Source organism: Hyperoodon ampullatus (genome assembly GCF_949752795.1).
Source record: "Hyperoodon ampullatus genome assembly, chromosome: 3".
Lineage (NCBI taxonomy): Eukaryota > Metazoa > Chordata > Mammalia > Artiodactyla > Ziphiidae > Hyperoodon > Hyperoodon ampullatus.
In genome coordinates this window covers 18,318,413-18,345,520 of record NC_136916.1, presented here as the reverse complement: position 1 = coordinate 18,345,520, position 27,108 = coordinate 18,318,413, and the positions used below count along the sequence as shown (strand labels likewise).

The 27,108-nt window shown below is 44.2% G+C and overlaps 1 protein-coding gene across 1 annotated transcript; it reads right to left on the bottom strand.

Moving 5' to 3' along the window:
* Positions 1 to 24,850: 24,850 nt before the first annotated feature.
* Positions 24,851 to 25,459, bottom strand: LOC307051027 (ester hydrolase C11orf54 homolog; the record flags this gene model as incomplete). Its single annotated transcript, XM_079701360.1, is given in 3 exon segments — positions 24,851 to 25,047; positions 25,050 to 25,072; positions 25,074 to 25,459. Coding segments are annotated over 3 exon segments (606 nt in total).
* Positions 25,460 to 27,108: the final 1,649 nt, after the last annotated feature.

The window sequence follows — 27,108 nt, the reverse complement described above, 5'->3', positions numbered from 1 at the left end:
TGAAAATATTATACTTGAGGACTCTAATCAAACTACAAATAAAGCAGAAAAAACCTGAAGGTTGGAGTGATGGGCAATGAGCTTTGCAGTGTGTGTGTTGTGATATATGTAAAATGATAGCGTGGTCAGGAATGTGTAACATAAGTGCTAGATAAGGATCTTGGAATAGAAACGATTCTACAAGCAAAACTGTAATAATAACCGGGAACTAAAAGCATTAAACTACCTGATCGTGCAGTGGCCCATGTGTTCCATCTGGGTCCAGGAACCTGCAGGGTAGTTGTAACGTTCTCAAGCTTCCTTCTTTTTTTTTTTTTTTTTTTGCGGTATGCAGGCCTCCCACTGCTGTGGCCTCTCCCGTTGCGGAGCACAGGCTCCGGACGCACAGGCTCAGCAGCCATGGCTCACGGGCCCAGCCGCTCCGCGGCATGTGGGATCTTCCCGGACTGGGGCATGAACCCGTGTCCCCTGCATCGGCAGGTGGACTCTCAACCACTGCACCACCAGGGAAGCCCTCAAGCTTCCTTCTTAATGAGGTAATGGAGTGCCATGGTGGAGAGACATTGTTTGCTCTGTGTTTTGTTTTTACATAGAGTGGTAGAGAAATACTTGTCCCTGTGTACCAGGTGTAGGATGGTATCCACTAGAAAAATGGAAAATTATGGTAGAACTTTGCATTTCTCAAGTCAGCTAAGGACTGACAAAAATGCACACCTGCTCCTTGCCTCATCTCCACTCCCCAGCCCCACATCCTGGAAGGTCTCCATTTCCTTGGCTAAGGATACAGAAACTTGAAGAGACCACACAGAACCAGAGAAGTTGTGTGTTTTGGTGTAGCTGGAATCCTGGATCTGAGAGGCTTAATTCTGTTATGCTTCACAGTCCTATATTTTTAGGACTTGCAATTCTGTTCAGGGAGAATTTATACAAACAACCCTAATACTTCCATTTCAGGAGTGAACACAAACATGCAGATCTGCTGGTTCTTGAGCCCAATTCAGAGCCGTCAAGGCCTCGTCTCTGGAGCTGGAGTGGGAGTCAGAGTCAGTGTCCAGGCACCCTGAGTGGCCCCTCGGCATCCATCTTTCCAGTAGGAAAGCAGCTTGCCTGTAAATCTCCTAACTAACAAGAAGGAAAAGGGAGACGGGAAGGAGAATGTGATCACATCAGCAAACTCAAGGAAAAGAGAAGAAACATCAGTATAAAATAAATAGTAAACAAAGTAGTACGTAAGTTTTAAAATCTATAATCTTTGTTACACTAAGTGTGCATAGGCTGAGTTCCCTATTATATTAAAAGACAGAAATCGTAACCTATATGTTGTTTATAAGAAGCACACAAACCAATCAAGATAGGATGAAAATGAAGGAATAGGCAAAGTGATCCAGGCAAATACAGGGAGGAAAAATCCCAGAAGTGGCAATATTAACCTTAGACAAAGTAGTGTTTAAGATTACTAATACAAAACAAAATAGAAAGAGGCCTTATAATGAAGGCAGACTTTATGAAAAAAATATAATCAGTATAAATCTGTATTCACCAAACAACATAGCAGCTAAACGTATAAAGCAAAAATGATTAGGAATGCAAAGAGAATGTTGTAAAAGTGTGATTGTAGTTGAAGATTTAAGAAATAAACTTCTTTTTAAGGAAATTTCCAAACATACATAGAAGAGGAGAGAATTACCCTATGTTATAAAAGTGTTATGACTCCTGTGTTTTCATCACCCAGCTTCAAAAATTATCAACATGGTGCCAATTATGATAGGAGATTTTAATGTATCAATCTCAGAATGGCCAACCTATTAGATAAAAAGTCATGTAAAAACAGAGAAATTGAACAAGATAATCAACAAATACAGTTTAATAGATACGCAGTTTTATATACAGAGAACTTTGCATTCAAGAAATACAGTAGTCCCCCTTTATCTGTCAGGGATACATTCCAAGACCCCCAGTGGATGTCTGAAACCATGGACAATGCCAAACCCTATATATGCTATGTTTTCTCCTATACATACATACATACCTATGATAAAGTTTAATTTATAAATTAGGCACAGTAAGAGATTAATAACAATAAGCAGCAGTAAAATAGAAAAATTATAACAATATACTATAATAAGAGTTATGTAAATGTGGTCCCTCATTCTCAAAATGCCTTACTGTACAAATTTAATGCCTTTTCCACATTAACTAAGCACTTATCACACACTGTGGCTGTAACTTTTGCAGTTTGAGTTTCAACAGCAAAACTAGCATGAATTTGTTTTTTCTTCTTCTCAATTTCATCGATAGAAGATTCATTATCTCAGCAACCTCAGCATATGATTTTATTTCCTCATTACATCAAGAACTTTTGCCTTTTCACTTACTGAAGCATTTGCAGCTTCTCTTTGGCATATTCGCATGGCCAGCCTCACTCCTCTTGCGTTTTGGGGTCAATATTAAGTAGAATAAGGGTTATTAGAATACAAACATTTTGATACCATGACAGTCAGTCTGATAATTGAGTCAGCCAATGACCAAGAAACAGACATTTCTCCAAAGAAGAAATACAAATGGTCAATAAGTGCATGAAAAACATGCCCAGTATCATTAGTCATTAGGGAAATGCAAATCAACCAACAAAAAGCTACCACTTCATACCCACTAGGATGGCTGTAAGAACTAGTGTGAGCAAAGATGTGGAGAAATGAGAATCCTTTGCTGGTGGGAAGATAATAAAATGGTGCAGCAGCTCTGGAAAATGTGTCAGTTCCTCAAAAATGTAAACATAAAATACGATGCAGCAATTCCCTCTTGGGTATATACTCAGCAGAGTTGAAAACTTATATTCATACAAAAAGTTGTATACAAGTATTTATAGTCACATTGTTCGTAATACCAAAAAATGGAGCAACAACCCAAATATCCATCATCTGAAGAATGGAAAAATAAAATGTAGTGTATCCATACAATGGAATGTCATTCAGCCACAAAAAGGGATGGAATTCTGATATATGCCACATACAACATGGATGAACCTTGAATACAGATGCTAAGTGAAAGAAGCCAGTCCTGTAAGACCACATAGTGTATGATTCCATTTATGTGAAATGTCCAGAATAGACAAATCCATAGAGACAGAAAGTAGATAAATTGTTGCTGTGGGCTGGGAAGAGGGGGATGTGGAGTGAATGCTACTGGCTATGGAGTTTCTTTTTGAAATGATAAAAATCTTCCATTCATAGGGGTGATATTTGCACAACATTGTGAATATATTATAAACCACTTAATTATATACTTTAAATGGTGAATTTTATGGTATGTGAACTATATATATCTCAGTAAAAGTTAAATATATGTATATTTCACATATAGATATTTATGGAAAAGATCAATGACAGAGAAAACCTTAATTTTAAAAAACAGAAAGTTTACTGGCTACGTTATCTGATCATAGCAATTCAATTAGATAGATAAGAGATAATAAAAGTACACATTACAAAGATGGCCAAAATTATATTTAAAACTTGAAAGTTAAGAAACAGTCTCCACCATTATGATCCAATAATACGAAGTGCTGGTGAGGATGTGGAGCTACTGGAATGCTCATACATTGCTGGTGGGAATGCAAAATAGTGCAGACACTGGGGAAAACTGTTTGACCATTTTTATAAAGTTAAACACAAACCTACCATATGACCCAGCAATCCCACTTCTGGATATTCACCTAAGTAAAACGAAAACCTATGTTCACACGAAAACTGCTATGGGGATATTTTTAGCAGCTTTATTGATAATTGCTGAGACCTGAAAACAACCCAAATGTCCGTCAACTGCTGCCTAGATAAACTGGTACATGCATACAATGGGAAACTGCTTGGCAATAAAAAGAAATGAACTATTGATACATGCAGCAGTGTACATGAATCTCAAATGTATCATGTTAAGTGAGAGAAGCCAGACTCAAAAGGTTCAAATTCTAGGATTCCATTTATATGATGTTCTAGAAAAGGAAAAACAACAGGGATGGAGAACAGATCAGTGATGGCCAGGGTCTAAGACTCGGTTGAGAGTTTGACTGCAAAATGGTGACACAGAGGAATAACGTCAGGGGCAGGGGAAGTGTGATGGACCTGTTAGTATCTCCACTGTTGTGGTTGTGAGATGGCATTTGTCAGAATGTATAGAACTGTAATTAAAGAGTCAATTTTACTGAATGTAAATTTGAAAAGAAAGAAAGAAAAATATCCTTCAAAATAACCCTTGGAACAAAAAAGCAAAACAAAACCCACCAAAAATCAAAATTAAAGTTTCTTTAACACTGTGCCAAAATATACAGGGTGTAGTTAAAGCTATACTCCAAAGAAAAGTTATAGCCTTAAATCCCTTCATAAGAACAGTTCATTCCAATGTTATTTAAACTATTCCAGGCCATAAAAATAGTTCATTCATTCATTTATGAGTCCTGCATCATTTACATCAAAACCTGATAGACGAATCCAATAATGAAGTTATAAATCAATCTCCCTTATAAATAGAGATGTGAAAAATTTTAAGAAAAATATTAGCAAATTGACTCAAGCAACATATCAAAAATTGATAAATTCTGATTAGAAATGCAAGGTTGATTCAGTATCAGGAAATCTATTGATATAATTCAATCACAAATTCAGAATATCAATAAAATCCTTATCTATAATCATACCAACAGATGCAGAAGAGTCATTTGATAATAATCAGCATTTATTTTTTTAAAAAAACTAAATAAAATAGCCATAGAATGAAAGAAAATGACTTGTGAATAATTATACCAGATACACTGGAGTGAAGAACAAAAATCAAAACAAAAACTAAGAAAAAAGCTGTGTCTATTACTGATAATATCTTACACTTTCATGGCTCTTCATTCTTGTCAAAACACTTTCAGAAACGTCGTCCCACTGTTCTCAAAACTCTGTGAAGCCCGAGTTTGAGAACAAACTTTAATGGTGCTGTGCTTCATTTTTCACGTTTGGAAAAGAAGACTTGATCTAAGTGATGCCTGAGACCCACGCGGTGATGGACCCACTTCTGGCTGAAGTCGCCAAGTCAGAGCAGCAGAGGACGCAGAGACCCGCGGTATCCAGCTCCACTTCCTTCCCTGTGCCTCGTGGAGAAACCAGGGCCTGAGTCCTCCTCATTCCAGGCAAGTACAGGCTCTGGAGCCCCATCTGTGGGCTATGTTTTTGTTGCCATTTTGGAAGAAGAAAATTAAGAAAAACCATCCTGTTTAGAGTTTGCCCTTTTGGGGTGGGGGAGAATGAATTTTCATTGTAATTTCAAACATGCAAAAATGTTGGAAGCATAGCACAAAGAACCCTGTTATGCCCCCTCTCAGATGCACCAATTATTTACATTTTGCTCAATTTGCTCAATTTGGTTTATTTGAGCAATAAATTACTCTATTACTCTATTTATGTGAACATTCTTCTTCCTGAACTGATTGAGAATAAGTTGCTGATCCTGTACCCCTTTTGCCCCTACTTGAGTGTGTTCTCTTGCATAACCAGAGGGCAATCAGAAGCAGGAGACGTTTATACACCACCACTAGCTAATAACAATCCCGATTTACATTTCATATTTTTCTCATCTGGAATCAAAGCCCAGATCATGCAGTATCATTTCTCTTCAGTCTATTTCAATGTGGAAACATTTCTCAATATTTCATTGTCCTTTGTGAGCTTATGGAAGAGCAGGAGGCAGTTCTATAGAATTTCTCCAAGAAGGAGAGAAGCATCCCCGACACCCAGGCACTGGCAGATCCCGCTAGTAGGGCCCTGGTGCTGCTCTGAGCAGCCGGCACCCACAGGAAGGGATCAGTGTTCTGCTGAAGCCCAGCGATATCACAGAACCCCAGGGCCACTCTGTGACCATGCTGGATCATGACAAAAACAAAACCACCTTATGACCACGTCTCAACACAGAGAAAACACGACCATTGCCAAAGCTGCAAAGTACCAGACACCTGCTCTGGCTAATAAGTGACAGCTGCTCTAGCCTGCCCTCCCCATAGACAGGATTAAGATGTCTGGGCATAACTTACTCCTGTGTCTCAACAGTAACCAACCCAGAGCAAAGCCCATGCCCTTAAACCCTCCTCCATACCACCTGTCCCAAATCCCATAGGTCCTCCTAACACGCTTTTATAGGACAAAGAATAAGGCCGGCTTGTCCAAACACAGTGATGCTGCTGTTGTCCAAACACAGGGATGCTGCTGGCCATCTTTGATTGGTCCTCCCATCTGGGGCTGGTTTGGGGTTTCCTTGTGATTAGACAAAGAAGCTGACACATCTAGGATGGACACTGACTGAATTTTAGAAAATAACTTGGCCTGGGTGGCTTTTCAACAACAAGTTGAATACATTTTCCTTAAATGTGATCCGAGAGATCAAGGGGTCCCAGTTGTGGGCCAGAAGGGCTCTGCAGTCACTTTGGCCATCCTCAGACAATTCTCCAAATTATTGTGGAGTATCTTATTGTCCCAGAAAGTAAGGATGCTTTCCCGGACAGGTAGTAGAAATGGCAGTTCCTCAGTCGGAACTGGCTCCTTTTCTCTGAAATGCTTGTTCATATCCTTTGCCTATTTTCTATTGGGCTGTGTTTTCTTACTTATTGATTTCTAGGAGATCTTTATGTATATTTGGTAGTAATCTTTCATCAGTGATATTTATGGCAATACCTTCTTCCAGTTTGTAATTTGTCTTTTCACTTTCTTTAGGGTGTCTTCTATTTGTTTGTTTTTTAAATTGTGTTTTTTTAAATATTTTACTTTTTATCGTGGAAAATTTCAAACACATAAGAGTCGAAAGTATAATATAATGAATCCCCAGATACCTGGGTTTTAACAATACACCAGTTTTTAACAATTATCAATGAGTGACTGAAGGTATTTTTTGTTTGTTTTTTTGTTTTGTTTTGCGGTATGCGGGCCTCTCACTGTTGTGGCCTCTCCCGTTGTGGAGCACAGGCTCCAGACACACAGGCTCAGCGGCCATGGCTCACAGGCCCAGCGGCTCCGCGGCATGTGGGATCTTCCCAGACTGGGGCACGAACCCGTGTCCCCTGCATTGGCAGGCAGACTCTCAGCCACTGTGCCACCAGGGAAGCCCTGAAGGTATTTTTGATGAAAAAAAGTTATTAATTTTAGGTAGTCAAGTTTATCGGTATTTTATCATTAGAGATTCTTTGGTCTTATTTCTTTTTAAAATAAATAAGTATCTTTTGGGATAATTTTAGATTTACGGAAGAGTTGCAAGGATGGTAAGTGCAGAGTTCCTGTCTCCCCTGACCAGTTTCCATTTTCCCTAATGTTTTCCTACATTACCATGGGACATTGTTAAAATTAAGAAACCAACACTGGTGCATTAAAATTAAGACACCAACACTGGTGCATTACTATTAACTAAACACCAGACTCTGTTTGGATTTTGCTGATTTTTCCATTCACAGCCTTTTCTGTTCCAGGACCTCACGCAGGAAACCACAGTGCATCTGTTTGTCACATCTCTTAACCTGCTCCAAGACCATTTCTCCGGCTTCCTTTACTTTTCATGCCCTGACACTTTTGAGGAGTAGTAGTCAAGTATTTTGTAGATAAGGCCTTATTTAAAAATTAGTCCTTACTTGCAGGCTTGAAGAAGTCACCTATGTTTTCTTCTAAAAGTTAAAATTTTTTCTCTTGACATTCAAGTTCTTAATCTATTCAGGATTTACTTGTATAGTGAGGATCCATGTTCACTTCTTTTTCCATAGAGATAACCTATTTTTTGTCATTGAGCAGTTTCTGTTTTCCCCAAGGATGTGCCATGATCCCTAGGTCATATTTTAATGTTCCTCTTTTGCATGGTTCTGTTTCAGGCTATTTCATTCCATTGGTCACTTTGTCTGTCTGCCAATAACACAGTTGCCTTAATTACTCTAGCTTTAGCCTGAGTCTTTGTGTTTGGCAGAGGTAGCCTTTTCTCTCTCATCTTCTTCTTCAGAAGTGTCTTGGATAGTCTTTGCTCTTCCTCGTACATTTGTCATGTTTCATAAAAATGAACACATAAATTCTATTGTGAACTTTGATGGGAGTTGCATTAACGCTATAGATCATTATGTGAATTATGACACTTTTAGGTTAAACTTTCCTGCCCATCAACATATAATATCATTCCCTTTATTTGGGTCTTCTTTAATGTTTTTCAATAAAGGTATACAACTTACTGTGTATAGGGCTTGCATATCTTTTATTAGATTTATTTCTAGGTTCATTAAGATTTTTGTTACTATTAAATGGTGTCTTCTTAAAATGAAATTTTCTAATTGGTTGTTGCTAGTGAGTACAATAAAGCTGTCATTTATATGTTTGTATATATATCATCTTGCCAAACTCTCTTTCCTTTTTATATCTAGTAATTCATTTGTTAATTCCTTTTAGTTTCCTATGAAGACAATCATATCATCATAAAATATTATAATTTTATTTCCTCCCTTTCAGTCCTTATGCCTTGAATTTCTTTTTCTTGTCTTATTGTGCTGGCTGGGACATGTTGAATGGATGTGGTAATAGTGGACATTGTTGCCTTCTTTCTGACTTTGTAGGACACTATTCCTACTGTTTCTTTAAAATCAAAGTTATACTTGACTCATGAAATGAATTGAGGAGTAAACTTTTTTCTTTATTCTAGATATGTCTTTATAAAATTAGAATAACCTATTCCTCGAATAGGTTGACTTGCCTGTAAGACAAACTAGGCTTGGTGTTTTCTTTAATGGGAAAGAGCCCATTTCTGACATACATCATGTTTAGAAAGTCACTAATTTTTCAAATGAAAACCTACTTATGACATTTATTTTTCCAGTAAAAAAGACTCTCCTTATCTATCTATCTATTTATCTATCTATCTATCTATCTATCTATCTATCATGAAACCTTTGTAGTAGCTGACTCTGCTGTATGGCTTTTGGGTTAAATATTAGCTGAACACTTTTGAAGGGCAAGTTTCTGATTAAAGAAACTGATTTCTTAAGTGCATTTTAAATAAACACACACACACATTTACATCATATTGTTCTTACCAAAATACTTTTGTGAAAATGACGGTGTTTTAAAATAAATTAATTCTCTGTGTGTGGATTGTTAAAAATCTCTTTTGTGATTCCAGGCTGACTTCTTTTTGACACTACATTCATGTCTCATCATGTCCCTCCTGACTTGCTAAAACATGATTACCTGGAAAGGAAGTTCTCCTAGGAACAGAGATTAGTTCTGTGAGAAAGAGGAAGACAGACAGGCATCCATAGCAAACCTGGGCATGTTTCTTAGGTCTCCTTTAAGATTCAGTCCTTGAAGAACAGATTGAACTCTTGTTCCCAAAGATAAGATCAACTTTTCAGAGGAAATGTCAAAAATTTAAGAAATAAGAACAAAGCTGTTATTAATCAAAGCTTCACTCACATAGCTGTTTTGAATGCCTCCAATGTGCAAGGTACCATAGTTGACACTAAGGATACAAGGAATAAATATGAAGCAGTTCTTGCCCTCAAGCAACTCACAGTCTAACAGTATTAAGTTGATAATTAAATATGCACAGGGTATTGTGGAAGGTGAAAGTGTGTGTTCAAAGACAGCTTCCTGGGGGAAATGATGCTCCAGAGTAGGAACTAAGCCTACAGATGGTCCACAGTACAGAATCAACACTTTGTTTTCAGTAAACAATGAATGATGACTCTCTTCTACTACTGGGTCTGAGTTGAACTACCTAACACCCCAATTGCCTTACTGAAGCCAGCAAAAAAGCTAGACAATATGTTTACAAAACATAGTCTTCCTAAAAGCATCAAAGAACTAAACAGATAGTGAAGAGTTACAAGGACAGGATGTGGGATGAGATAGGAATCCAGGGAACGCAGTCCAGTATTGGGACTGCTTTTGCCTAGAGGACACTTGTTGACCCAGAAGAGGTGGGTGAGTGGCTGCCAGCACAGGGATAGCCTTCCAGGCCTAGGAAGACAAGCAATGGACTCAGGGAGGTGCGGGGGTGTGGGCAGTCTTCAAGGGCTGCACCATAGGAATAAAGGAAAACCTGAAGTAACCATGATATTAACTACAGCCTACTTTCAAGTCCTTTGGATTGTCTAGAAAAATCTGAACTGTTACAATATTGAGGTAATAATGATTGTTGGTGTGCCTAAGACCTTGGCAGAAACTTAAGAAAAGCATCTTTGGAGGAAAATAACACCTATGCTTGGTCACAGCTTATTTCTATAAACAATTGTAAAACTGCAATGATCAATGCAAGATCAAATATAACCCACTACATGAGGCGCCGAGGCAAATAAATGAGAATCAGCACAAACAACAGACACTAGGAATAGACTCAGAGATACTCTAAGGTGCAGTTAACTAGACAGAAACTGTAAAATCACAGTACCTGTTATGTTCATGGAGATAAGCCAAACTTTAAAATTTTAGCAAAATATTATTTTTAAAAAATGACATTGCATATGTGAAAAAGAACTGCATCTGTCTGGGTCCAGACAGAAAGTCAACCCCAGATAGGCTGTGCACTAAATGTGAAAGGTAAAACAATGAAACTTTTAGAAGATGAATAACATAGAAGAATCTTTTCCTGACCTTGCATGAACACTATTTTTTTTTTAAAAAAAAGATCAATACATTTGCCTACATTAAAATTAGGAACTTCTGTTCATGAAAAGACACTAGGGGGAGAATAGAAAGGCCAGCACAGACTGGGAAAAAATGCTTGCAGCCTGTCTAGCTGACAAAGCAGCTCCTATCTAGAATATTTAAAGAGGTGCTGCCAATCAATAAGAAAAGGACAGATAACCCAGCAGAAAAATTGGCAAGAGAATGAACTTTACAAAAACAGAAATCCAGAGGGTTAATAAACATATGAGAGGTCGCTCAATCACTTTAATAATCAAGGAAATTAAAATTAAAATCACAATAATATACCACTACCCACCTACAGAATGGCTAAAATTTTAGAAACTGACTTCCAGGATGTGAAGCTACTGAAAAATTCATGCATTACTGGTAGCAGTAAATTAGAGCAATCACTTTAGGAAACTGATGGCTGTCTCCTAAAATTGGAAATACATATACATACCCTGTGACCCAGCAATTCTACTCTTACCTTTATACCCCCCACATATGCTCCTAGGAATTAACAGAGATGTGTCCGAATGTGCATAGCGGCATTGTTTCAAATAGCCCAAGATTGGAAAGAACCCAAGTGTCCCTCAACAGCAGAATGGGTAGGTGGTAGTGTATTCGCCTACGAAATGCAAAGAGAGTTGTTTTCACTTGAAGCCATGATGACAACGCGGATGGAGGGGCTCAAGTAACCGCGAAGTGACGCGGAGGAGCAGACCCCGAGCTACAGAAGAGTGAACGTGCCCCCGGAGACGCCCCCAGACCTGCAGTCCTGTCTGCTTCCACCTCCCCCACCCCTTTTCCTTCTTGCAGTAAACGGGGCGTTTCTTTCCCCGTCTGCCCCATACTCTGGATCCCTCTCACTTTAAAAAAATTTATTTATTTATTTATTTATTTACTTATGGCTACGTTGGGTCTTCGTTGCTGCACACAGGATTCCTCTAGTTGCGGCGAGCGGGGGCTACTCTTCCTTGCGGTGCACGGGCTTCTCACTGCGGTGGCTTCTCTTGTTGCGGAGCATGGGTTCTAGGCGCACGGGCTTCAGTAGTTGTGGCTCGTGGGCTCTAGAGCACAGGCTCAGTAGTTGTGGCGCACGGGCTTAGTTGCTCCGCGGCATGTGGGATCTTCCCGGACCAGAGCGCGAACCCATGTCCCCTGCATTGGCAGGCGGATTCTTAACCACTGCACCGCCAGGGAAGAACCCCCGCAACCCCCCATTTCTGAGTCTTTAACTCTTCCTCCTGATGGAGCCCCCTCCTCTCCCAGTCTCCTTACCTCGGCAGCCCTGTGTCACTGCTGCCTCCCTGCTGAAGTGTATGCTCCCTGTGGGCAAGGCACCCATCTGCCTGGACCACCCCATGCGGCGGGGGTTCGGAGGGCCTGGGCACACTGAGGAGGCTCCGTGACCCGTGTCTGAGGGCTGCACGGTCCCACCGCTGCCTCGACTGGCAACGTGGTGCTTCGCAGGGCCCTTCCTCTTTTCTGGGTTCCCCTCTCTTTGCCTGTGAATGAGCTCTCCTCCAGAGCTCCATGGCCCTCTGATCTTGGCACTGGGCCCTAGGACCTGTGACCTGGAGTGCTGTGAACCGGATGGCGAGGGGAATAGTCTCCCCACCCTTGTTCCTCCACCTCGTTCTCAGAGGAGGTGCTGGGATGCGAAGCAGAAGGCAGGGGGGCGTCAGCTCAGTTAAGCTGTGTGCCAGGGTCTGTGATAGGCTTCCCATATTTCCCCCTGTATTTTATTTATTTATTTATTTATCTATCTATTTATTTATGCAGATCAGGAAGTATATTAGTTTGCTGGGGCTGCCTTAACCAAATACAGAGACTGGGCAGCTTAAACAATAGAAATGTACTGTCTTTCTGTTCTGGAGGTGGGAAGTCTGAGATCAAGGTGCCAGTAGGGTTGGTTCCTCCTGAAGCTGTGAGGGAGAATCTGCTCCAGACCTTATTCCCTGGCTTGTGGATGGTCATCTTCATTCACTGTCTTCACATCATCTTCCCTTTGTGTGTGTCTGTCTATGTGTCCAAATTTCCCTTTTTTATAAGAACACGGTCCTATGGGATTGGGACCCACTTAATGGTCTCATTTAAACTTGATTGATTCTTTTTTTTTAAATTAATTTTTATTGGAGTATAGTTGCTTTACAATGTTGTGTTAGCTTCTACTGCAAAATGAATCAGCTACATATATATACATATATCCCCTCTTTTTTGGATTGCCTTCCCATTTAGGTCACCACAATGCATTAAGTAGAGTTCCCTGTGCTATACAGTAGGTTCTCATTAGTTGTCTATTTTAGACATAGTATCAATAGGGTATATATATCAATCCCAATCTCCCAATTCCTCCCACCGCCTTCTGTATTTTTAAAAAACTTTTATTTTTTAAATATTTAAATATTTATTTATTTATGGCCGTGCCATGCAGGCATGCGGGATCTCAGTGCCCCAACCAGGGGTCCAACCCATGCCCCCTGCAGTGGAAGCGTGGAATCTTAACCACTGGACTGCCAGGGAAGTCCCCCATCCTCTATTTTAAAAATAATTTAATTCTCGGGGCTTCCCTGGTGGTGCAGTGGTTGAGCGTCTGCTTGCCGATGCAGAGGACACGGGTTCGCGCCCTGGTCCGGGAGGAGCCCACATGCCGCGGAGCGGCTGGGCCGCTGAGCCTGAGTCATGGCCCCTGAGCCTGCGCGTCCGGAGCCTGTGCTCTGCAACGGGAGAGGCCACAGCAGTGAGAGGCCCGCATACCGCAAAAAAAAAAAAAAAAAAATAATAATAATAATAATAATTTAATTCTCAAATCAACCCCCTGCGGTGGCTTTTACAGAGAGTGAGCTGAGGTTTAGAAAAGGTGAGTCAGGTCCCCGCCTTCCCCTCGCCTGGCTGCCTCCGCAGGACACGTGCCGGGACTAGCATCAACCTCTATCCCGAGTCTGAACCTGGCTTCTACTTCCTGAGGCTCTGAGGCCTTGAGCAGGTGGCTGAGCCTCTCTGAGCCTCAATGTAAGTTAGGGAACTGGGTAGGACGCCCCCTCCCTGCTGGCTGGCGTCAACAGGCCCGGGGGAGCTGAGGGGCAGGGTTGGGGGCTGGGAGTTGGGGTGCATGGCAGTCTCTGCCCTGTCCCGTGGCCAAGTTCGAGGGGAACTGGAGCAGGGGGGGCCTCCGGGGCAAGCGGGCTGTAGGGAGGGTCCCTCACCTGTGCTGGAACCTCGGGGAAGATGGGAGTCCGGGGGTCTGCAGTACCTTTCCTAACCCCTGAGTGGCCACCACAGGACATATAATGTAGGACATTCCTACAGGGCACTGGACACTCCAGAATCCCCCTCCTCTGACCCTCAGGTCCATTTCTATCACCTTTTCTAGTTCCACCTCAGGCCACACCTGTCTTTTGAGTTCAGAAGAGGCTGGAATCTTCCCAAGGTCTCTGTCACCCATCTCTCCTCTCATGGCCTCTCAGCTGTCATCTCCTTACCGACTGTTGCTGTCACCTCCTTACCGTCTCCTTCCTTCTCATGTCCTCACACTGTCCTCTCAGCCGCTACAGATCAAAATCCTGCTCAGTCTTCAAAGCCATCTCTGCTGATCTCTTCAATACGAGCTGAAAGCTGAAAGCCGAAAACTCTTTCCTGGAAAGCCTGCGATGCCCCTTTTCCGCGGTGCGGGAGTCATCTGTGTTCTGTCATTCTGTGGGTTTCTCTGTTTGCACATAGCTGACGGGGAACTCCTTGAGGGCTTTGTCCCTGTCGCCCCTCAGCCTGGCCTCCGACCTGCCTGAGGGAGCAGCACATGAGCGACCACAGAGCTGGTCCTTCTCTCCATGTCTGGATCCCCCTCCACGGCCGAGCAGCCTTCAACTGCATCGAAGCATCGCTTCCTGCCCTTTGCTGCTTCCTCTCAATGTTTCTGCTAATCACTCCTCTCTTTTCTTCTCACGGCCCAGTGCCCCTCACACAGAGCCGGGGCTCCGGCCAGGAGGCCGCGGAGGTGGCCAAGTGCCATCCTGGCAGCTTCCAAGCTTCTTCCACTGCCCTGCAGTTCCCCAGGCCCGCAGGTAAGCACCTGGAGCCCGTTCAGACTTCTCATCTGGAAGGTGTTCGCTCTTACCAGTGGGGCGCCCAGAACTGCTTTCTCTCCTGTGCTTTAGAGAAGACCTTGCGGACCTTCTCTCTTCTCCTGTTTGGTCCTTCATTTCTCCAGGCAGAAGGTGCCATCTGGAGGGGACAAGGACACATCTTGGTCTCTGGGAACCTGCCCAGGAGGCGGTGCCCAGAACGCTGGCCTCTGCTCAGGCTGGGGATATCAGCAGCTCGCTTCCTCACTGCCTCCAACCCGATGTTGAAAGAGAAATGCTCCACTAGAAAGAGTTGCCTTGAGGCTGAGTTATGGGAGCTTTCTGGCAGTGCCAGGCTGGCCTGTGGTCACTGCAAGCCCCTACAAGTAGTAAAAGTTGACGGTAAGGAGAATAAGACAAGGAAGCATGTTTCTTATTCCAGGAGGGGATGGGAGGGTATCTAATGGCTGCAGAGCATTCGTGAAAATGTCTGGATTCTCATCTCGGTTCATGGGGTTGGGGTCTGACTCCAAACATCTCCCAAGGCCTCGTCCCTGGTCCTGCTCTATTCAGGGTCTACCAGCATCTGTGAATCTTTGCTCCTTGACAGAAGGAGGAAGCCTAAACTCAGGGCATCAGCCTCTGTCCCAGGCCAGAGGTCACGACCTTAACAGTAACTATGGTTTTGCCGATCCTTCCTGCCCTCAGGGTCTTCTCACAGGTTTGACCCTATTTACCCCACTGAACCCCAGGCCTGCCTGATTCTCCTTTATTTCACAAACCTTCTTGGCTCTGAACTTGGTTTCCCCAGTGAATGCTCATTTCAACTCAACAAACATTCCTTGAGCTTCCAAGAGAGCTGCAGTCTCTGCCTTCAAGGAACCTTTAACTTTGTAGTGAAAATAAGACACTTCCACAAAAATCAAAATGTAGGTTGTGGTGTTTCAGCAGATGGAGAAGCAAAGTCCTACTGGAGCCGAGAGGAGGTTAGTTCCAAATGACTACAGGGAAAAAGAGGAAGGCAGGTCTGGGAAGGCTTCTTGGAAGAGGTGGCATTGAGCTGGGCTTGAAGGCTTCAGGAAGTCCAGATGGGTGGAGGAGGACACTGGGCAAAGGGAGGGTGTGCTTGGGGAATCACCAGCATTCCACTATGGCTCAAGTACAAGTTGAGACAGAAAGAGGGAGACGGAGACACAGAGACAGAGAGAGATTATCAAAGGAAGGTTGAAATGATGTCATTGACAGTTTTCAGGTCAAGCTTAGAGGCTTAAACTTTTGTAGAAGAGGGGAAACCAGAGAAGAATTTTGAATTGAGAAATGCCCAAGACTCAGTCTGGAAGCCATTCTTTTCCCCAATCAGTCAGCGTATCTACATCCGTAACCTCTTTAAGAATTCATCCTTCTCTCTCCATCCGTAGGGTCACCACAGCCTCTGTTCACGCCACCATCTTCTCTCACCTGGATTGACGCAGCACTGCCCTAACTAGTTTTCCAGTCTCCAGACTCCCCTCCACTATGTCCACTCCTAATGTATTCCTCCCCCAGCAGCCAACTTGGTCATTGTCAAAGTGCAGATCCAACTGTGCCCATTTCCTGCTTTGTGACTTGCGAGAGCTTCACGTTATCCTTGGGATAAAGCCAACATTCCTTTCATAGGACCCACCTGTCCCTTCCTGCCTCTTGCCATTCCTGCTGCCTTACTAACTGATCTCTAATTCTGCAGTCCCTTTCTCCACAGGAATGCCCCCTCCACTCATCACCTGGCTTGACCCCATGGGTCTCTGGGTCAAGGTTCAGCTCCGGTGCCCCTCTCCTGGGGACCCGGCTCTGTCTCCCACCTCCTCTGGCTTCAGCTCCCCAGCTTCCTGTTGTTTTAACACTTATTGCGCAGCGTTGATATGGCCTGTTGATCTATTATTTTCCCCTGGTCTCTGATTTTTTTTTTTTTTTTTTTGCGGTACGTGGGCCTCTCACCGTTGTGGCCTCTCCCGTTGCGGAGCACAGGCTCCGGACGCGCAGGCTCAGCGGCCATGGCTCATGGGCCCAGCTGCTCCGCGGCATGTGGGATCCTCCCAGACCGGGGCACGAACCCATGTCCCCTGCATCGGCAGGCGGACTCTCAACCACTGCGCCACCAGGGAAGCCCCGGTCTCTGATTTTTGATGGGATCTGTGTTCCCACAGAGCAGGTGCTTGGAGCTCAAAAAAAAAAAAGTATTCTCAGAAGGATGAGTAAGTGTTCACTTCCTCCCTGGATTGATTGGCCTCTTCTGCCCACAAGCCCCATGCTCTCTGGACAAATTATTTGCTCCTGTTTCTTCTTCTCTTCTTCTTCTCCTTGTCTTTCTATCCAAAGAGGTAACTATAGTGCCGTAGGAAGAGGACACATAAAGCTGTTTATGAATAACACCTCTGTGAAAATTCTGGAGTGAAAGGCCCAACGGTTAGTAGTGGTGGCCTCTGAGGAGCGGGGCAGGAGATGATAGTGCATTCTTTCCATTTTCTCTAATTTCTTAAATTGACCGTATTTTGTAATGGGGAAATACTCTTTTTTTCCTTTTTTTTTTTTAGTTAGAAAGACCGAAAGAGCTTGGTTTCCGGCAACTGTCTAAAACAAGAAAAGCAGGAAAAACCATATATTTATAAAATCTCTCTCGAAGGACATATAATAAATGGACAATGTCAATCACCTCCTCGGAGGGGAGCTAGGAGGCCAGGGCCTGGGGAGACAAACTCTTCACCGTATCCCTAAGTACCTTTTGGATTTTGAACCACGTGCAAAACATAGTGTGATTACAAAGAACTGAGTTTGACTTTTAACCCTCAGGTAACCGAGGGAACCTCACTTTCCCCATCTGTGAAATGGAGAGAAAACAGATGCGACTTCACAGGGTGGCTGCAGGGAGTGGGTTGCACGGCCGGGCTCTGGGGCGCCACCCAGAGGCAGACTGGGGCCTCTGCCCCCCGATCCCCTAGTGCTCCCTCCCTCTCACCCCTGCTTGTCCTCCAGATGAAGCTGTCAAGGCCGAACTGTGTCTGCCAACATATCTCCCCGGGAGTTGCCTGCCTTGGCTTCCTGCCTGTTGGAAAACAGCTAATAGCATGGAGCAAAAGCCACCCTTGGAGGCTCTGGGCATCTCAAACAGCCAGACAGCTCTTTGTGTTTCCTCAGGTTCTCAGCTTGCCAGCTAGTTCCACACATGAGAAATATTTTGGGTCAGCACTGCAGTTTCAACCACACAGATGCGTTTTGTTTCATGACTACTTCCTTATAATAGCTCTGGGAAAAACTGCGCTGGGCCCCGTCCCAAACCACGTTCCTGGCATGGCCAGCTACATTCAAGATGGTGTCTTTGGGTAGAATCATAAAAGAAATCGAGATCTCCTGCAACTCACTAGGATTTGGTCTGGAAAAAAGGACTGTTTGGGTAGAGTTTCTAAAGGGCTGTCATCACCACGACCTTCAAGCTGTTTGAGGGAGGAAGAGGAGCTTAATTTGCTATGTTTCTGCCTGTTCAGATATCCCTGCTTTTCTCTGCAGCCCTGTGGAGTTTTTTCTCCTGTATGTGGATATTTATTGAGTGTTGATGAGAAATGTGATGCTAAAGGAGGTGCTGTCTTTGTTGCCTGGGATAGGGCTGCCAGATTTGGCAAATAAAAATACAGGGCACGGGTTAAATCAAAATTCCAGATAAACAATGAATCTTTTTTTAGTATGTCCTGTGCAATATTTGGGACACGCTTACATTAAAGATTTTTCATTGTTGTAGTCTAAGGATGTCCCATGTAATATTTGCATACTTATACTAAAAATTACTCGTTGTTGATCTGAAATTCAGATTTAACTGGGTGTCCTGTATTTTATCTGACAAGCTTGCCTGTGAAGGACACAGACGAATCCTCCTTAGCTCCACAGGGGAGACCAGAGGCCCACTGCTCTTGCTCACAGGCTGGTCCTATTCTTAAAAGCAGCCCTCCAGGTGGGAGGGAGGCTCAAGAGGGAGGGGATATGGGGATATATGTGTACATATATAGCTGATTCACTTTGTTGTACAGCAGAAACTAACACACCATTGTAAAGCAATTATACTCCAATAAAGGTGTGAAAACAAATAAATAAATAAAGCAGCCCTCCACCCTAGGCCACAGGCTCAGAACCCAAATGGGCCGGGCCCAGCGTGCTTGCTTGGTCCCCACGTCCTCCTGAGCACTTCTCCTCCCCCTGCCTGGGGTCCACGTCCAGGATGGGATCCGCTCTCCTGGTTCCCATGACTCAGGCTCTCCCCAGATTTGTTCTTTAGACAGACCCACCCATTGCCTTGGTGTGAGGATCAGCTCGGAGAGGAATCTAGTAGAAATGCTATCAGTCCAGAGGCCCGAGTTCCATTGAGACCCTGTATCTGAAGATGTGATTGGATTCCAGAGGTGGGTGTACATGTGTATCCGTGCTGAATTCCACCCAACACCATCTGCTGTGGGGCAGGTGGTGACTGGGGTGCCTTTCCTGCTCTTTCATTCTGGTCCAGTAGGTGAATCCCCAGTGTGGGCCGGAGTCCTCAGAGGGAACTGTGTCACCTGAGAAAATAGGATTCAAACTCACTTCTGAGTCACTTCATGATGCCAGATGCCCTGCTAGCTCCCAGAGACCTATACCCAATTGTGACTTTCTGCACAATTGTGACTTGGACTGCTTTCCGGCACGGCCCTGATCTTCCTTCCAATGAGAGGCCGTGTGAAAGGGGCCATCAAGCCCTGCTGGTCAGCACGTGGTGTGCAAGATGCTGCTTGTGGCTTAGTGAGGCCTAACAGGACACTCCACATCGTGTTAGCCAGAGGCCATGAAATACCACATCTGTGCTGGCTGCTGGGGCTGCTGAATGAGGTACCACACCATATATTGTCTCTCGGTTCTGGAGGCTGGAAGTCCAACTCCGGGTGCCGGAAGGGCCGGGCTTCCTCTGACACCAGCTGCGAGGCCTCCCCAGCTTCTGGTGGTTGCTGGCTATCCTCGGTGTTCCTTGGCCTGCAGACCCATCACTCCAACCCTCCCCCTTCACTTGGTCCTCTCCCTGTGTCCTGTCACCAGATGCTGCCCATGACATGTATTTTAACAAAAACTGCTAGTTGCTAATAGATAAAAATAGAAAAGTTGACACCAAAAATCTGGATTTGGGTAGGTAACAGTGACCAGTGTGCCAGCTTTGCTAGAGTGCACACTAAAAAAAGATTCATTTTTTAATCTGGAATTTTGATTTAACCCGTGCCCTGTGACTGTCTTGTCACACACACGAGTGTAAATGAATTCATCATACCCTTTTTTGAGAGTAAACACAGAGAAAGGTGGGGGACACGGGATGGGGCACTCGAGGTCGCAGGTGAGAGGGGACACCTCTATCTGGGGCAGGATGAGGGGAACCGAGCCCCTCAGCACCTGGGGGTGCTCCACGGGCGGAGTGGACCTCAGACCCTGCCAGTGCAGCCCCGGCAGTGATGCTGATGCTCAGAGCAGCACCCTCACTCCTCGGCCTCTGCACCGCCCTCAGTCCAGCCTCTCAAGGTCCCCTCCTTCTCTGGAACTTTCCTCGGGCAACAGAAAGTTTTTCCATGGGATATTTTGGAGATTTTTTTAATCACCTGTACACGTTTTGGCTAAGGAGGTGTTTTTTGTGACTCCCAGCCATGCCTACTTCCATCTGGTTTCTCGTGGTTTCCGGGACAGTCCTCGCCCCGGACCCCGAGGCAATCAGAGCTCCGATTTTCAGGAATATTTTTCACCTGCACGATTCTGCACCCCTTAGAGCCTCTGCTGAGGAGAGTTCTACAAATGCCGTCCTCATTCATTTTTGTTTATACAGCACAGCAGGAGGCATCTGTCCACATCGTTGTTCCAAGGCAACACGTAGCTAAAATTTCACTCCTTAGTTTACCCCCAATTTTGAATTTCTTGGTTGAGGACCATCACTTTCTTAATTTTTAAAACATCTGTCACCACTGACACATAGCATTTGGCTTTTTTAAGGGCTATTTTTGACAAAGCTACTAATCTTTTAAAAACAATTTAAGTACTATATATACACACAAGCTAAAGGTTCTATCCCTGATGAGTTGGAACAATAATAAGAATGCGCTGAGTTTCAGCTGCTGGGAGGTCAGCAAGGTGGGGTCCCTGGGAGTCCCAAGGTTCTGGGTCCACACTGGGTGAGATGCACCCACACGAGCCTATGAGCCACACATTGCTGTCTGTGTGCTGGAGAGGGGTGGCCAGAGCTCAGAGCCCAAGGAGCTTGTCCAAGGTCACTCAGCTACTATAGGGCAGAGCAAGACTCTGCACTCGGGTTCCCTCACAGCAGAGCTGATTATTCACAGCCTCTGGCCGGGTGACCACATGCCTCATGCCTCCCACTCAGGGGAATCTGGGAAGAAACACCCTCCTATAGAGGGTGGGGAGCAGGGTGGGGAGGGAGTTAAGAAGACACACCTTTATTTGTTTGTGGATTATTCAACTTTGATCCAGGGCCAATTTATTACCTTGGTAATTCTTAAGAAGCAAGCAAGAAAATTTTAAAATCGATTGATCCATCCATACGAATAAATATTTGAAGCCTAAGAGAAAAGGAAAGAAATGGAGGCTTAGCAAAACATTATTCCACGTCATTGACTTTTATAATCTTTTTTTTTTTTTTTTTTGCTGCACTGGGTCTTCGTTGCTGCGCGCGGGCTTTCTCTGGTTGCGGCAAGCTGGGGATACTCTTCGTTGCGGTGTGCGGGCTTCTCATTGCGGTGGCTTCTCTTGTTGCGGAGCACGGGCTCTAGGCACACGGGCTTCAGTAGTTGCGGCACACGGGCCCAGTAGTTGTGGTTCCCAGGCTCTAGAGCACAGGCTCAGTAGTTGCGGCGCATGGGCTTAGTTGCTCCGCGACATGTGGGATCTTCCTGTACCCGGGCTCAAACCCGTGTCCCCTGCATTGGCAGGCGGATTCTTAACCACTGCGCCACCCGGGAAGTCCTATAATCTTTTGAGAATAGTTGTAAATCAATAGATGTTGAGAGTCTGTGGTGTTGGCTTGGCTGCCATCATCTTGTTGGAACAGAATTCAGTTCTGGATTTTGTCTCCTGTGTATCACTGCTGACATTACGAATTTTTGTGGGTGTATTTTGTAAATTTTCATACCCAAAGGATGGCAAGCCCCTTCAGAACACAAACTACGTTCGCATTGCACCTTTATCATCTGTTCTCTGGGGCATCTTGGGCAAAGTCCGTAAACATTCTCATCCTGGGTCTGAGAACAATAGATCTTTTTTTGCTCAGAAAACTAAACAACTGGAAAACAGTTAAGACATAAAAGTCACATGAGAAGTACATGGCTTAACTCAACGGTCAGTATTTACATAGTTAATATAAAGTGGATCATTAACATATAAATATATTTGGAGAATGAAAGAGGAAAAAATAGAAGTAGGTAGTTGCGTTAAGTTCACAAAAATCCTGTGAAAACACTGGCTCTAAAGTTAATATGTACCAGAATCATCGACTAAAATTGTTCCAGCGTTGCCACTGGGAGTGGGGCTTAGGGTGGGGCTGCTGTTTTTCATTAGGAACCCATAATCCTTTATTGTCAGGGTTCTTAGTTGAGATGACAGAATCCACTCTAGCTTTTTTCTTAAGAAGACAGGAGTTTAAGGAGTAGCTGGAACTCCAGGAATCACGGGGAGATGTGAAGAGGCTGGGTTTCTACAGTGGTTCCACACTGGGCTGCAGAAACGGCCACTGCCTGGACGCCCACTGCCCTGCTGAGAGCAGCAGCCTCCTCGCCATGAGGAGGCGAGGCTCCAGGTCAAAGGTGTGGGAGGTCAGCCAATGGGCAGAACCCACCTCCCACGGTCCGGAGTGGTGCTGAGAACCAGCAAGGCTGAAACACTGCTGGGAAGCTGGGTTTTTATGACATGGAACTGTTCAAACAAATTTTATTTTTTGAAGCCAAGCATGCATATTACTTTGATGAAAATAAAAAAAACTAAAAAAGAGAAGGGCTTTGTGAGCTGGAAGTAGAGCCAGCTTCTAGGCTTGTCAAGTACTTTTAATAGGATGAGTTGGCATTTTCACGTGGTAGGTGGAAAGTTATTTGACGGTTGGTTTTTAGCTCACTTCATCTTAAGGGATGCAGTGTAGCCCTCTTGCTGGCTGTAGTCAAGTACAGGGGAGGCCATGAGCCTGGTCCTTACCCAGGAAAGAAAGGCATTTGCAAAGCCAGTGCCTCTCCCCCGGTTTTGTTCCGAGCTCCTGACCTCCCCCCTTCCCCAGTCCCCTTAAGATCAGCATGTGAAACTTGATTATCCTAAAGCAGTCATCTGAAATCGCACTGTGTCAGGTCAGATGGCTGACTGAGCCTGGCCAGGGACAGGTGTCCATGGAGGAGGGAGGAAGTGGACACTCCAAGGGGCGTATTTATAGCAGCTGGAGTTAAAAATACAACCAGGCTGGTCCCAAAGCCTGGGCCGGACGCGATGGCGTGGACCTCTGTGGTGAGTGAACCTCATAGGGCCGAGGAGCAGAATGGGGTGGGGAGGAAGGCCCCTCGCCACAGAAAGCCCCAAGAGACGGCTTGCCCAGAGGTCTGTGATGCCATGAACACAGGCCCCGGGAGGTGACTAGTCACCAGCAACCCGTCTTTTCCCACGTCTGGCTTCCTCGCCAGTTGGAGCTTAGGTCGTGGAACACCGAGGGGAGCTGCAGGAACGCATTGATGAAATCTGCAGGGCAGGGGAGGACCTTCCAAAGAGCTTCACATTTAATCACAGTGTTTTCCCCCCAAGTTTTACTGAGATATAGTTGACATATAACATTGTCTTAGTTTGAGGTGTACAGCATAATGATTTGCTATATGTATATTTATGTATCGAGGAATGATCACGGTGGTAAGTTTTGGTAACAGCCATCACCTCACACAGTTACTCCTTATTCACAAGTTGACTGGCAAGTCTGTCACTGATGTACATTGTGTTGTATCTATTGAAATGTGCTTCTGGAAAGAGATGGAACATTGGAGAAAACTGCTTTTGTGGTGAAAACATTGTTGCAAATTACAAAAACCACTTTTTTTTAATGAATGTAAAATTTTTATTCATTTCTTTTGGTACAAACTAGTGTTTATTTAAAAATAATATTTAGGAATTTATACTCACAGGACATGTTATAGTTAACTTCCAAAGACAAAAAATATTTTGTGACAATTTATTATATGCTTAGTATTAAAAAGCTCCTAAATCTGAACAGTGTTGGCATTACAAGATTAAAGAGTTGTTTTTGGCTAATGATTATTATAGAAAAACACTGAAGAAAATTTCAACCATTACAATCGGTAAAGGTATAATTTTATAGTTCATGAAGGACAGTAGTCATATTTAGCAATAGCCTCATTTATAGAGTATATTCACCTCGAGGTTGTCTTTTGATGCTGTTTCTTTTCAATTCTCTTCTTGCAAATAACCAACAAGGCAGAAACTGCTTCCAGCTGACAGTCCAAACAAAGGAAGAATCATGGCTAACTGTCTGGTTGCTAATATTTGTTAAAGGCAAATTGCAAACTTCTGAGTATGGTTCAACATCACCAAAAGGAGTAAAGTTGCTCCCTCTGACCACCTTATTCCATGAAAAAAGTGTACTTTGACTTCTAAAATGGATTTCAAAAATTCAGTAGAAAGATTTAACAACTATCAACATTTCCAACACTGATTTTTCTAATACCCAGAAACATCCACTTAGCAGTTGTAAGACTAATTTGAAAAACTGAATACTATTATACAAATGTAAATTATTACTATTAGCTAGTAGGAATAATCACTTGATTCTTAATCCTGTTTATATTTAATTATAAACATAAGACTGATTTTTAGAATAAAAAGAATGAAGAACATCTCCATCATGTGTCTTTGTTCCCAATAATCCCTTTCAGATAGATCTGTGAAGTAATACAGAGCACAGTGTCGACATACCTTTCATTTCAAAGGCCAAAAAAAATGGGCCTTAAGTAGTGAGATCACTTCTATTAGGCCTTATATTAGTATCAATTAATGAGTTAATCAGTCAAACGAGTATCAGTTGATTTAATCTCGCCCAAATGAATGGGTCTCTGTTGGTTGATCAATGCAATAGAGAAACTCTGCAGGTAAGAAGTATCCAAGATATTCCATTGTGTCTGGGGTGGTGTCATAATGGTAGTGCCCACCTTCTTCATGATGACTGAAACAATGAGTGTGCTCCAACCACAAATCAAACCCTGGGTCTCTGGAGATAAAAACTGGCAAACCAAAGGAGGCTTCATCTCAAAAACGTAACCATTTATCCAAGTCTTCATCAGAGTTCAATGGGCAGGAAGAAAATTCTGCTGGCATAATGTGAATCTTCACTTTTCTCTTCTGAATCACGAAAGTACCTCGCATTCCTACAGGCTTATCTCCATAATGTTTTTCAAGAGTCTGTCTCATACAAGTCACAAACTTAAGTTTTCCAGTTCTTCTTTTGGCTTTCACCTCAATGACCTTTCCAGGTTGGCCTTCACTGGCAAAAAGATTAGCCAGTAATGCACACCCCAAATCATGATATTTCTCACTGTGTTTCTCTAGTAGGCACCCTCCCTCTGCCGAGTTAACAGGAGCAAAGTAACTTCCATTCACAGGAGGTTTGTGTTCACTTTCTGTTTGAACAACTGGCATAAACTCAGAATTGAATCCAAGAGTCTGAAATGGGCCTGCTCCTGCTCCAAGAACAAAAGCTCCAGGAAGCTGGATTTCTTTTGCGATTTTATTTAGATCATAAACTTTTTTTTTATTTATAAGAGGCAATAAGTAAGGCACACCTCCTACTTCTGCAATTCTAGTTTTCCCACAGATACCTTTTACGGGAAAGGTAAATGGCTCCTTAGTCAAATTAGGGCAATCAACTACAGACACCTGGACATCAGCAAAGTTATCCGTTAGCACCTGAACTCCACGCTCAGTTAGCAGCTGAACTCCAAACTCTGGAACTCCTCGCTCCAGCGGCTCTCCTTTCACGTGTTGCCTCTCCCTTCTGCGCAGGTCCTAAGCAGAGGCCCCGCCCCACGCTTGTACGTCGCCCTGCTTAGGCCCTGCCCCACGCTCCAAAGTCCCCGAAACCGCTTTCTGAAGGAAGGAAGATGGCGGCTGGGAGAGGCGGGGAGCGGGCCTCTGCCCGCTTGCGGGGACCCAGTGCAGAGCGGGTCCCGCGTGAGGCCAGGGACGTGGATGCAGACCTCTGGGGCCTGTCGTAGGCCTGGATTAACTGACACACGTGGCAGAGAGACACCAGCTCCCAGGTACTGCCCGCCACCGTCCACCGTCTAGGGAATGCGGCCGGGGAGCCCCTCACGCACTGCCCTGGGAGCGGGACGGGCCTGAGAAGAGGAGAAACACGCAGGGATGAGGCCTGACCAGGGAGCGCCCGGGGGGCCCACATGTGAAATCTAGAAAAAGATGGGTGGTTTTTTTTTTTCAAGAGAGAAAGAGCTGGGAAGAAGCACACTAACAGGAGACCCGAGTGTGAGCGGACATGTGCCTCCTTCCCTGCCTCCTGCACACTCTGCTGTGTTGATTACTCACCGTGGCTGGGTCGTGGTGGGGGGGTGGTCAGGCTTTGCCCTGGGGAGTTGGGCAATTACAGTTCTGAGTGTTGAAAAAAATAGTCTCATTGCGCCCATGGGCACCTCTGGATGCTCAGAGGGAAAGGAGTCAGCAGGGTCCTCCTCGTCAAGCTGCCCAGAGACCCTGACTAAAGGGGAGAATTATGTGTATTGAACTCCCTGCGTTCTCTCCCCCTTTACTCCTACCCACCCCTACTTCCCAGACCCCAAAGCAAAAGACAACACAAGAGTAACAACGGTGGCCAGCTTACAGATAGAGAGCTGTGAAAAAAATCCAAACTAGATTTTCAAGTCCACCCTGTTTATGCGACTTTCCAAGTGGTTAAGTCAGTGATTCCCAGCCCCGGTTTTAGGACACCCCCAGGTGTCTTTATTCCAAGGGCGATCGTGAAATTCCAAAAATAAAATGGTTTTAAGTCCCTGCACTTTAAACTAAGCTCACACCTTGTACTCGTTACAAGCACACACTTTCAGAGGGAAAGAGATTGTGAAATCCAACAACAGTCTGATTCCAACAGACCGGCCACAGCAATCAAAATACCACTTTGTATTTGGGTAACGCTTTGCGGCTTTGAGAGCACTTTCTGATTCCTGGGTTAGTGATTAAACGTGTGAATTAATACAAAAGATGACTGTTCTAGCCTCCACATTGCACTAGAGGTAGGAACGGAGACGGGCCCTTCCTCTGGCACGAAGCTATCGCTA